Genomic DNA, 13,904 nt, shown 5'->3' with positions numbered 1-13,904 from the left:
AGTCATGAAGATAAGCACCTTGTAATTAAGTACTACAATGTGACTCTGAGGCCTGTGCTTGCACAATCACTTGGTACCATGTAACCCTACTAAAAGCAAAAGGCAAAGGCATATTTAAAAGCAAAGCTTATTCTCTCATTTCTTAAAGTTCAAGACTGAGCTGTAATTCTCTGTAATCTTCTTCTAAAGCAGTCAATCAGGAAATGGTGGCTCACTGAACTTGCAGAGAGCAGGATCAGCTGATAAACCAAAATCAGAAATGGGGGCAAGGGGCTACAAAAGAATGAAAGAGTAAGAAGGACCAAAGAATGAGAAAGCAAGAAGGACAAAAGAATGAGGAAATAAGGACTAGGCACTAAATCTCTGCATCAAGACCTTACAGGAAATAGAAAGGAGATCCACCAATCAGAAACTCATCTTTAAAGGATTTCAATTCTCACTGTTTAACCCAAGACCAAGCTCTTTAAGGAGGAAGACAATAAGATAGTGCAAGATGGCTGACTTGGGCTGTCTTCCCTGTGGCATATCTACGACACACTGTGTTTGTGTGTGTATGTGTGTGCGTGTGCGAGTACACATGCACACCAATACCGAAGCTTGAATGCAGGGCCTCAGAGGTGTCCTTCAGCCTTTTCAGCTCAAGGCTAGAGCTCTACCACTTGACCCACAGCTCCATTTCCAGATTTGTGGTGGTTAATTGGAGATAAGAGCCTATGGGCTTTCCTACCAGGGCAAGCTTTGGACAAATTCTTAGATGTCAACTTCCAGAGTAGCTAAGATTACAGGCATGAGCCATGGGTGCCCAGGACATATTGCTCCTTTAATAAACTTTTCTATCATCTTTAACTTAAGAAAAAAGAGCACTCTACTTCTATTACTCTGATTATTGTGTACCCTGGGATTAAAATATTAAAATGAATAATCCTCTAATACAGCAAAGGATCAAATGAAGTGAATATCAGTCAGCTCTTTTGGAATCAAATAAGAGGTGTTATTAGGGGGTTTAAATTAAAAAAAAAAAGAAACTACACATATCAGAAATAAACCTTTAGAATACCAACAGCTATCCAAATGGAAAAACAGCTCCTCATTTTTGAGAAACAAAAATTTTTACTACCAGTAATCTAAAATATGCTTTTAACAGAATATTTCAACTGAATCCATAGAATTTGATTTAAGTACTAGATGAAATTACAGTTAAAAAAGATGTAAAACTGATTAGATGGCACTCTCTATATTCAAGTTAGAACATTTGAACTTTTAAGCTATCAGGATACCAAAATGTGAGCCAACAAACCTACCTAAAATCCTCAATTCAAATATGTCAACTATATGTTACAAACCAAGCATGGATGAGATGGTGAGATAATCAATTCCTGATTTCAAATGGTTAGTAAGAGAGCAAAGCGACGAAAGAAATAAGCCACCAAATATGGAGAGTGTTGTATAGTTTAAAGAACTGTCATGCGAGTTTAAATGAAGGAATGTTTGTGTTCATTTATGGCACAGGTTATGGAAAAAGTATCACTTGAGTTTGATTTAAAAGAGTTAATACTAACAATCAAAACATTTTAAACTAAGTAATACTGCATATAATTTTCAAAAATTAAAAGCATCCCATACAAATGTATAGTATCTCAAATATACTCCCGTTCTTCTAACAGTATGTTTTGCTATTTGCTTCCATCTAGTTTACCAACATGTGAGTGTCACTATTTCAAGACGATCCCACTGTAAATGTACTCACTGATTCCTGCTATGGAAGATAAGCATCTGCATGTCTTCCACCATTTCTTCTCTTTCTCATCCCCCTTCCTCCTCTCTTAGACAATTAAAACTTCCTTCTCCTCTTTACCTGCCATTAACTGTAGTCACTCTGTATATCACTTTTATAATAGCAAAATTTTAAAAAGTTATGCTCTGAAAAAAACAACTTCCTTCTCTGTGCTCACCTGGTCCTTTTTAACTATGTCTATGATTATGCTTATAATTTTATGGGTTCTATATTTTCTTAAGTATTTGTTTTCTCTAGTCAACTGTGTTATACTCTTCTTTGCATACCCAATGTAAAAGCCAGGACCTGGTCTTTAATGGGAACTCACCTTTGCTGAACCGAATTTCATTGACAGTGCTAAAAGTGGCTCAGATGGTAGTGTGCTTGCCAAATAAGCACAAAGCTATGAGTTCAAACCCCACTATCTCACACACACACACACACACACACACACACACACACACACACACCCTAAATTAACAATAACCTGCTGGCATAAAACTTTATCAGGACTGTAACCTCTCTGTATATCAGTTTTATAATAAAAACTTAAAAAAAAACAAAAAACTTTATCAGGTACCATCTATAGACAGCCATTGATACCATGGGCTTAGTGAACAGACACTACCAGAGTAAGACAAGAATAGCTGTGCAATACCAAAACAAAACAACAACAACAAAAAACTTATGACCAAGTACAGATACCATCAAATATAATGTTTCAGAATATCTCTCAGCATTCATTTTCCCAAAGTCTTACCCTGAGCCATTATCCTAAGGTAAGCTGCTTAGGCCTAATCTTCAACATACTAAACCAGACTAGCTATATAGCTCCCCACTGGAACCATTAGAAATGCTCTAGAAACCACTTTGTTATCTGAAAACAGAATTCAGAAAATCAGATGTTAACTTTTATGTACTTTAATACAAGAAATAAACCAAGACAGATATTTCTAGACTCTACAGGTAACAAACCTATAATAATACTGGGAAATACTATTGAGTGACGAAGTTTGCTATTCAAAAGGAAAGTGGCATATAGCACCTAGGCTCCTGTTTGCTTCATAGTCAGGAATAACTGAGCACCTTGCCCTGGAACCCTGCTCATTGCAACAGACTATGCTACATCACATTAGAATGCCACTTGAGAATACAAAGAATGGCACTGCTTACAATCAAAACTGTGGATGTAAGAGTTTTCTTCTACTAGAGAGGAAATGCCACTTGTAGCTCAAGAATGCTCAAAGATTATCTCATTTGCAGACAGGTACTCTGGAGCTTGCTGAATACTCTCAACTTCTAAGCACATTTCAATGTACCACTTGAGTAGGCAACACTTTAAGAGTTACTCATAGCTAATGGGAGATGCAGACCAAAACCATGATTCCCATGTTAAAAAACTGATTTTTATCATTATTGATTTTACTCTATTCTAATTTCACATCAAAAAGTTATATAAATTTTAATCCCCCAAAGCTCAGTTTTACAGAGAAAACACAAGAACATACTTTAAGCTAGTTCAATATCTTTGATTAAAAAAAAACCTATTTGGGGTTGGGGATATGGCCTAGTGGCAAGAGTGCCTGCCTCATATACATGAGGCCCTGGGTTTGATTCCCCAGCACCACATATACAGAAAATGGCCAGAAGTGGCGCTGTGGCTCAAGTGGCAGAGTGCTAGCCTTGAGCAAAAAGAAGCCAGGGACAGTGCTCAGGCCCTGAGTCCAAGCACCAGGAATGGCCAAAAAAAAACCCAACCTATTTAGTATCTATTAAATGTTATGCATTTAAAATGTAAATTCATAAAATATTTATAACTATGAGATGAAAACACTTTGGTTGCAATAATTAAGTCCTGATTCTAAATTGAGTGGAGAATTCTTTTTCCCCAATTAATTTTTTAAAATTGGAAACAATAAATTCATATTGTAAAAACAAAAAAACCCTCAATAGTATAGTAAGAAGTAGGAGCCTCTACCCAGAGTCACCCATAGCCAACACTAAATATCTTCCTGTCTTTCGGCTGCAGAGAGACAGGGATGGGGTGGAGGAAAACTACCTTTAAAACTCTTTTGGTTTGTTTGAAGTGCTTCCTGTGGACTATCCAATTAAATTATAAACAAGCTTTCCAACTTTGATTTTAGAATTTTTCCTAGTTTTTATGATGTTAATATGTGAAGAATATACACCTTAATTTATTAATGATGGTATACGCTGCAGTTTTCATTACTTGAATTTGGCATTTAAGAAGTGAAAGTACCTTATCTATATGGGATATAATTTGAATATCACTTATATAACCCTCAAATCTAAAAAATACAAGATCACACTGGGCTTAGGAGACAAGAACAATTTAAAAGAGGATGAAACAATGACATTTGAGAAAAGATTTGCAGGGAATCAGGCGATCCGTCCTGCAGATTTCTAAATGAAGGCTCTTTGTGAAAGAGGAGACAGCCAGCACCAAGTCTCTGAGGTAGGAACATGTTCAGTAACAGCAAGAAAGCCAGCAAAGCCAAAGGGAGGTAAGTAGAAGTAGTTGGGCTTGAGGTCAGAGGGAAGAGAAAGGGCCTTCCACACCACTGCAAGACTCCCAAGTTTACATGGGGAAGCCATGGCAAGATTCTCAGCCTAACACTGACACAATCTGACTTAGATTGCAAGAGGATTATTCTGGATACTATGCTGGAAACAGATGCTAGAGGAACAAAGTTAAAACTAGTGAGCCAGTAGGACATCTTACAGTCTTCTTGTAACAGGTTCAAGTGGTGGGAGCTAGGAACAGGATGAAAAGAAATGGTGAGATCCAAGATACGTATTGGAGTTTAAAACCCAAAGGATTATATAGTGAAAGCAATGAAGCTCCAAAAAATCTGGAAGTGGAAGTGTGGCTTAAGTGGTAGAGCACAAGCCTTGAACAAAAAAGCTCAGTGAAGCACCCAGGCCCTGAGGTCAAGCTCCAGGACCAACAAAACACACACACACACACACATACACACTATTTTAGCTTTTCATTTATCTTTATTCTCCTGAATGAATTTTATTACTGTTTTGTCAAGTTTGCTGAAAAACTATCTTCAACTGTGACTAAAATTACATTAAAATTATAGATTCACTTGGAGTAACTAAATTATTTATAGTTTTGAGTTTTCCCCTCTCCATATATGAAGATATTTTATGTTCTAATATTTTATATTATATACAATGACAAGTTAAATAATGTTCAAGTCTTGCTTCAAAATAATCCAATTGGGTCTGGGCAATAAAAGAGGACACATCCTTGACCTCAAGTTTCTTAAGGGGTAAGGTTGGGGACATGAGGCTTCATTTGTAGACTTGTTATAATCAATCAAAGAAAATCTTGGGGTGCTGGGAATACGGCCTAGTGGCAAGAGTGCTTGCCTCGTATACATGAAGCCCTGGGTTCGATTCCCTAGCACCGCATATATAGAAAATGGCCAGAGCGGCACTGTGGCTCAAGTGGCAGAGTGCTAGCCTTGAGCAAAAAGAAGCCAGGGACAGTGCTCAGGCCCTGAGTCGAAGGCTCAGGACTTCCTACCCCCACCCCCCCAAAAAAAACCTTGGGGAAGATACGCCAAAATGTTAATACATGTATACTTTATCTAGGCAGTGAGCATATCTGACTTAACACATAATTAGATATTTCTTCTCTTGGGGGTCTTCTACCCCCAAGTTGAAAATCAAGTTCTTGCCTCAAGTCCCTAATTGAATACCTGCTCCATCAAATCAGAAAAGACAATAATGCCTCTACTTTTGGTACTCTATCTATGCCACTAGACTTCAGACTGCATTTTTTTCTCAAATTTTTAAAAATAAGCATCATCTTCTCCAACTTACTGACCCAATTTGGAGTGAAGCAGACATTTATATTAAGGAGAGGGATTATTGCTCCTTTTACTCCTGTGAACATTCTTACCTACAATTAAAATCTAATCATGCTTAGTTTTCTGGTTACTTAATAGCAGTGTACTGTGTCTACTACTTATTTCATAGGAATAAACTGTCTTCCAGTTTAACTAAAATCAAAGGGAGAGGGAAAAGGAAAGTTCTTTCTTCTCAAATGCTTTCCGTAGTTAAGCCATAATACAAGCTTTTAATACAAGCTTTTAATACAAGCTTTAGGGGCTGGGAATGTAGAGTAGTGGTAGAGTGCTTGCCTAGCATGCATGAAGCCCTGGGTTTGATACCTAGGGATCACATAAACAGAAAAAGCCAGAAGTGAGGCTGTGGCTCAAGAGGTAGAGTGCTAGCCTTGAGCAAAAGGAAGCCAAGGACAGTGCTCAGGCCCTGAATTTAAGCCCCAGTAATGGCAAAGAGAGAGAGAGAGAGAGAGAGAGAGAGAGAAAACAAGCTTTATTCCTCCCTCTTTCCCTCCTGTTTTTTAGTTTTTTGATATAGGGTCTCACTACCATATCAGGCTGACCTTGAACTCCTGGCCTTCAACTCAATCCTCTTGCCTCAGTCACAATGTCTTACAAATTCCTGAAAGAAAAGGAAAGTGTATTTCCTCACCTGTCCCATGAGTCCTAGGGTATGCATACATAAATAACTGGGTATAACGTGCACTTTAATGAATTCTTTGACGCATTATTCCATATCTTAATTTAATCTCTACAAAACCAATACAATATAGCTTTCTTTATTGAAATTTTTATGCCTAGCAATAACATTTCTATAAAGAAACATACTTCCATGAAGCTTCTTTTTAATCATTGGAAGCATTATTCTGTATCAGTCCTCATTCTCTATCAGCAATGTAGTTTTGTTCTCTGAGATATAAATTCTTTATTTTATTTTTTTATTTTTTGGCCAGTCCTGGGGCTTGGACTCAGGGCCTGAGCACTGTCCCTGGCTTCTTTTTGCTCAAGGCTAGCACTCTGCCACTTGAGCCACAGCGCCATTTCTGGCCATTTTCTGTATATGTGGTGCTGGGGAATCGAACCTAGGGCCGCATGTATATGAGGCAAGCACTCTTGCCACTAGGCCATATCCCCAGCCCCTAAATTCTTTATTTTTAGGTCATACATAATTTTGAGAATACAGTGAATACTATGAACCTCTGTAAAGAATACTAATTATACACAACAGTTTGCCTATAAATTCAGCGAAAAAATTCTGAGATCCATTAATGAGCCCAATGGTAAAGAACCTCTGTTTCAAATGAATTTAAGAATCTTACTCCTGTTAAAGTAATTTTTTCTAAAAATGGCTCAATTCTTCAGTTTTTAAGATCCTTTATCTTTTATTTTCTCTGATATCTACAAGTAAATTCCATCTAGTTCCTGCCAGCCTGGGCAAGAAAGTCCCATGAAACTCTTATCTCCAACTAAATACCAAAAGTCAGAAGTGGCGCTGTGGATCTAGTCGTAGAACACTAGCCTTGAGCAAAGAAGCTCAGGAAAAGCGCCCAGGCCCCGAGTTCAAGCCCCAGGACAGGATATATACACACTCAACAAAAAGGAAAGTAGGGTTAACTATAACTGATTGCCTATATACTAGAATGTTCTCTTCATTTCAGTTCTTCAGGGTACAGTTTGCTAGGAATATCACGTATATCCAATGTAAGTGCAATCTACCAGTATGCTATACATATCCAACAACCATGTAACCCATGTAACCCTAGCTTGGACATTAACATTGAACTTTACTGATAATAACTTAAGTACCTAAGGCTAGGTATGGTTCATATATATGAAATAAAACTATTCCTAAATCAATTCTTCCAGGGCCTAGCATATCACCTTGTATATAGTAAGTGCTCAATAATTTAAGAAAGATACACAACATTCATGGAATAAGAGTCAAAGCAGCCTGAAGAATGACACTGCTAGAGCTGGGTGTGGTGGCTCATGCCTGTACTCATAGCTACGCCAGAGGCTGAGATTGAGAAGATTATGGTTCAAAAATCAGTTCAGAGAAAAAAAAAATCTGTGAGACCTCCATCTTAACCAATAAAGATCTAGGAGTGGTGGTGTACATCTGTGATCTCAGCTATGTGAGAAGTATAAATAAGGAAGAATGCAGTCTAGGCTAGCCCAAGTAAAAAGCAAGATCTATTCAAGGAATAACAAAAGCAAAAAGGCTGAGGATGTGGCTCAGGTGATAGAGTATCTTCCTAGCAAGCATGAGGCCCTGAGTGTACCACCAAAAAGAAAAAAGAAAAAAAGAATTATATTCTACTCTTACTTTATGCATGGACTTCCTAATTTGGCAATGTAAGTCAAATGGTAGAATCAACTGTAATCTTACAGCCATCTATCATACATTAAAAGTCCAAACTATAGTATTTACTTCTTTTTCTTTTTTTGGTGTCAGTACTTACACTTGAACTCGGGGCCTGGGTGCTGTTTGTTCCTTAGCTTTTCTGCTCAAGGCTGGCTCTTTACCATTTGAGCTATAGCTCTACTTCTGAATTTGGGGTAATTAATTGGAAATAAATCTTATGGACTTTCCTACCTGGGTTGGCTTCAAACTGCGTGCGTGCGTGCGTGTGTGTGTGTGTGTGTGTGTGTGTGTGTGTGTGTGTGTGTGAGAGAGAGAGAGAGAGAGAGAGAGAGAGAGAGAGACAGAGAGAGAGAGTGTGTCCTGGGGCTTGGACTCAGGGCCTGAACGCTGTCCCTGGCTTCTTTTTGCTCAAGGCTAGCACTCTACCTCTTGAGCCACAGCCCCACTTCTGGCTTTTTCTGTTTATGTGGTGCCTAGGAATCAAACCCAGGGCTTCATGTATACAAGGCAAGCACTCTACCACTAGGCCATATTCCCAGCCCTTAACATTTACTTTTTACTTTTTAAAAATTTTTTATAGTTCAGAAAGACCTTTATTTTCTTATATGAACTCATATGCTTCTCTCAGCAACCTATATTTATGACCCTTTTTACAGATGAGGAGATTGAGACTCTCCCGCCTTCACACAGCTAGCATGACAGAGGTAAATTTGAACTTCAGCTTGCAAAATCTCCTAACATTTACTTTTAAGTTACAAAATTTAAGTTCTAAATCTTTCCAGCTGTGTACTTATATTCATATATAAATATTCTTCCAACGCCATACTTACAGAATGCTGATTCAACATATTCAACATATGAAAACAAACTAGTATTAGCTATCAATGGGTATGTAATCAATTTTCCTCTTGTCTTGAGTGTCCTTTATGGCTACTGTTTTCCTTGGGACTAACTCCTCACATTTTAAGTTAGTTACTGTGTTGAGGTATCTGACAAGGAAATGAAAGCTAAACGGCCTGTACAAGCCTGATCCATGTCAAGCTTTAATAGGAACACTTCGAGAAATTTACAAAATTCCCTCCAAAAATGTACATTTAAAAAAAAATCCCAAGAGGCTAGCAAGACTACTCAATAAATATTTTTGCCTTTATTTATGCACATAGAATAGCCACAGCAAAGTATTAAAACCTGTATTAGTGTAATTTATATCTAAGTTATCAGTTTACTCACTCAGATTTTTTTTTTTTCCAGTCCTGGGGCTTGAACTCAGGCCATGTACTGTCCATGAACTTCTTCTGCTCAAGGTAAGCAATCTACCACTTGAGCCACAGGGCAAGTTCAGGCCTTTTCTGTTTATGTGGTACTAAGGCATCGAACCCAGGGCTTCATGCATGCTATGCGAGCACTCTACCACTAAGCCCCATTCCTAGCTTTCACTCAGAAATTTTATGTGGATTAGTGATTTCAAAACAAATTTCATGTCTATACACATATATCTAGGTAACCCAAGTGAGTATATTTTTATTTCTGACACTTTCCCTTTAAGTTAATAATCATAGTGTCTGCAGAACATCATTTTTAGATATCTGTATTATTCAGTGAAAACTACTGCAAACAAATGTTTCATATTAAAGATTCAGCATAAGAGTAATTTTTATTCCTGCAGCCACGAACCATGAGATCTGATCCAAGCCAGCAAGCGCAAGGCCCCAAGTTAAAACTCCAGAACCACCAAAATAATTAAAATATTCACACTGTCCTGAGGTAGTATGGCTGGATACATACTGAGTACTAGTGAAAATTCTTACCTGTAATGTACATGTGTGACTGTTGGTTTCCTGTACCCAAGGATCCAGGTTTGAATATCTATAGGCTCAGCTTTGGGATAAGCTATGGTTGTATCTATTATCCACTGGAGGCCTTTTGATTTGCTTTCTGAGAACAAATTTTAAAAAATGATTTAAGGTTGGATTAGACTATATACTATCTGTGGCAAACAATACAGCATATATTATTTTAGCAGCATAAAGTTTATCAATATAACTTTTGCTTTAAAAAGCAGAATTTTGGTTCTATAATGCACTTAAGATTAAATTTAAAACTGTAAAATTTAAATTAAATATTTCTGGCCAGATGCTGGCAGTTCATGCCTATAATCCTAGTTACTCAGGAGCCCAAGATCCAAGTATTGAGATTTGAAGCCAGCCTGGGCAGAAAAGTTCATGAGATTCTTATCTTCAATTAACGAGCAAAGGCCAGAAGTGGTGGAGTGGCTCAAGTGGTAGATTGCCAGCCCTGAGTGAAAAAAATCAAGCTAGAGCACCAGTTCAAGTCCCAGTACTAACATAAAATTTTAAACTAATTAATTAAAATTTCTCATTATAAAATGAACTGCCAAACAAATAATAGACCACTATTATTTCCTATATATGTACCATGAGAGTATTTCATATAATGGTAGACTAGTACTCATATTTATAATATTACTATATTACTATATCTTATCATTCCTATAAAAATGACTATGAAGAAAAAGATTAGAAGTTAAAGCATCACATCACAAAAATGAAAAAACAGAATTCCCTAAATGAAATATAATACAATACAAATAACAGTTGCAATACTTAGGTGAAATGGCAATAGAATTGAGCTTTTTTTTTTTTTGGCCAGTCCTGGGCCTTGGACTCAGGGCCTGAGCACTGTCCCTGGCTTCTTTTTGCTCAAGGCTAGCACTCTACCACTTGAGCCACAGCGCCACTTCTGGCCATTTTCTGTATATGTGGTGCTGGGGAATTGAAGCCAGGGCTTCATTCATGTACGGGAGACAAGCACTCTTGCCACTAGGCCATATTCCCAACCCCAGAATTGAGCATTTTTAGACCTTTTAATCAGTTGCTGCTCTTGTTTAAAACAAAGCAGAAAAAAAGAAAATCCTCCAGTTTTAGCCTTCCTGCCCTTCAAAAGTAATAATAGGTAAAGTGTAAGAGGGGTTGAGGAAGTTCTATTTAGTCCTCTGCTTTGTGACTTAAAAGTGTAATAGTCTGTTCTGTTTGAAGTACCAAAGAAATCTACAACAATAACAAAAAGAACAACAACAATACAACAGTCTCCACGGAAGTGGTGCTACAGGTCAAGTAGTAGAGCCACAAGCCTTGAGCACAAAGAGGCTCAGGGACAGCGCCTAGACTCTGAGTTCAAGCTCCACAATCGACAAAAAACAAACAAAAAACCCCAACTCTCTAGTTTTCAAGCCTAAATCTAAATGCACATCAAGATTCAATGAAACACTGTTTTGCTTCCATACATTAAAATCTGGCCATAAGTTCTTTAAAGATTTCAGAACAAGGCTGGTAATGTGGCTTAACGGTAGAGTGCTTGCCTAGCATGTATGAAGCCCTGGGTTTGATTCCTCAGTGCCACATAAACTAAAAGCTGGAAGTGGTGTTATAGCTTAAGTGGTAGAGTGCTAGCGTTGAGCCAAAAAGAAGCTCAGGGACAGTGCCCAAGCCCTAACCCTAGGACTAGTTTTGCTTTAAAAAAAAAAAAAAAAGGTTTTAGAACAACATTCAGAAAGATGAAAAATAACCTTTAAAAGAAGTTTACAAAAACCTAAACTCACTTTAAAGTAAGTTGGGGGTGGGGGTGGGGGGCACATAACTGTAATCGCAGCACTTTGTGGGAAGATTGTGAGTTCAAGGTTAGCCTGGAAGACAGAGCAACACTCTGTCTCAAAAGCAAACAAATAACAAAAACAAAGAAAACCCAACCTCTACCATTAAAGGAACAGATTCTATGTCAATATTTTAACAAGCTACCAGTTATATATTCTGGGTGAAGCATACTGATTATCTCTGAGATATATTAAAAAAAAACAACCAACAAGATGGATGGAGAGAAGGGTAGAGAGAGATATGATAAAGCAAATATAATAATTTTTAATAGAATCTAATTGAGCAGCTCATAGTCACTGTAAATTCTTTGAATTTTATGTTGAAACTTTCATAATAAAATAAGGGGGAAGTCTTCCTTCAGAGTTCAGTTTAATATGTGCTGAATCATACACTAAAAACACAAAAAATACTAATGCTTTTCAAGTTAATCAGATAGGATTTAACTGTGATTTACGTGTATCACGTATTAAAATAGAAAATCATGGTTTGTATTTACAGGGGATAAAACACTAGCTCAGCCTGCAAAGTATGCGATACTCTTATCTCCAATAAACTCCTCAGAAAAAGCTAGAAGTGGCGTTGTGTCTCAAGTGGTAGAGTGCTATCCTTGAGCAAAAGAAGCTCAGGGACAGCACCCAAAAGCCCTGAGTTAAATCCCCCAAACTGGCAAAACAAACAAACAAATAAAAAAAAAACACTAGCCAAATATGAACATAAAGGAAAACAATACCAAAACATAAGAAATTAGTCTAACACAGGTCAAACTAGTTTTTAGAAATAATGATGACCTTTTCTAAACAGCTACAATTAAAAAAAAATTAAAGTAGTATAAAAGCAATAAAGTACTTTGCTTCAGTTATAAAGAGAAATTGTTTCTTTCCAAGAGAAAATCATCTTTCTCTCTTGTTTATCTTCCTTATGGTTTAGCCCCTGTTTGTCACAGTATTTGATTTTGGTGCCCTGGTTATTGTATATGTTTGTCTGAATCAGGGAAGGGAAGGGGAACGTCAAAATGGTAAGACAAAGGGTAAAAGGGCGAAACAATACTTACAAACTAATTGTACAACTAAACTAACTGTACAACTCGGGGAGAAGGGGGGAGATTGGGGGAGGAGAGAAGTGGGAGAAAAAATAAGGAGGTAACAAGTTTGACAAGAAATGTACTCATTACCTTACATATATAACAGTAATCCCTCTGTATATCACCTTGACAATAACAATTTTAAAAAAGAAATAAGGAGTGGGCTGGGAATATGGCCTAGTGGCAAGAGAGCCTGCCTCGTATATATGAAGCCCTGGGTTCAATTCCCCAGTACCACATATATGGAAAATGGCCAGAATGGTGCTGTGGCTCAAGTGGCAGAGTGCTAGCCTTGAGCAAAAAGAAGCCAGGGACAGTGCTCAGGCCCTGAGTCCAAGGCCCAGGACTGGCAAAAAAAAAGAAAAAGAAAAGAAAAAAAAAAAGAAAGAAAGAAGGAAAACCATCTTTCTTTACTCCTAAGCAATTGGTATGACATTTGCCCCTTCCTTTGAGATCTAGAACAAGGTCAAAATAGTGACCAATGCACTCTTTAGACAGTCTGCCTTAGTGGAACTAATTCTGTTTGAAAGACCTTTGCCTTCAGCTTTGGCTTGGCAACTGCCAGCATCTCTCCATCAGTGAAGCTATTCTGAACTTTCCTTTTCTATTAAAAGACTCTTTCAATTTGTCTTTGTAATGGATGATAAATGATAGTTGACTGCCAAGCAGTTCCTTGAAAAACAACAACAAATGAACAGAAAAACTCAGTGCAATCTAATGGGCATTATTTCTATATCCTCTTTTTAATCACCATTTAAAAATGTATTTCCAAGAGTCAATATTTCAATCTTTATTTTATTAAAAGAATATTAAAATATCAAAATGCTATTGGGGGGAAAGGCCTGGTAAATATCATTCAGCTTTTTAATTTATAACTTTTTCCTAAATTTCTATAGTGGTAGTGGCTTTCAGCTTACTCAAAAGACACATGCAGTTGATACAAACACAAACCTTCACAAGACAATTTTTTTAAATGCATGTTCTGGGACTTGAACTCAGGGCCTGAGCACTGTCCTTGGCTTCTTTTTGCTCAAGGCTAGCACTCTCCCACTTGAGCCAAAGCACCACTTCTGGCTTGTTCTATATATGGGGTGTTGAGGAATCAAACCCAGGGCTTCATGAATGCAAGGCA

The 13,904-nt window shown here is 37.5% G+C and overlaps 1 protein-coding gene across 2 annotated transcripts in view; it reads right to left on the bottom strand.

Annotated features, from left to right (window-relative positions):
* Lpgat1 (lysophosphatidylglycerol acyltransferase 1) overlaps positions 1 to 13,904 on the bottom strand; it is a 68,630-nt gene that overhangs the window by 6,699 nt on the left and 48,027 nt on the right. The window contains exons 7-8 of one of the 2 annotated variants that reach the window (XM_048356823.1): positions 9,829 to 9,955; positions 6,072 to 6,277 (exon numbers count right to left, since the gene is read on the bottom strand). In XM_048356823.1, the coding sequence (XP_048212780.1) occupies positions 6,268 to 6,277; positions 9,829 to 9,955 (137 nt within the window). In that variant the 3' untranslated portion in view covers positions 6,072 to 6,267. Of the gene's footprint in view, positions 1 to 6,071; positions 6,278 to 9,828; positions 9,956 to 13,904 lie in introns of those variants that run through there. The other variant, XM_048356822.1, reaches the window with a different exon arrangement.

The sequence above is a fragment of the Perognathus longimembris genome, chromosome 11 (genome assembly GCF_023159225.1).
Source record: "Perognathus longimembris pacificus isolate PPM17 chromosome 11, ASM2315922v1, whole genome shotgun sequence".
NCBI lineage: Eukaryota > Metazoa > Chordata > Mammalia > Rodentia > Heteromyidae > Perognathus > Perognathus longimembris.
Note: the sequence above shows the minus strand (reverse complement) of the source record. Positions and strands in the feature narration are given on the sequence as shown.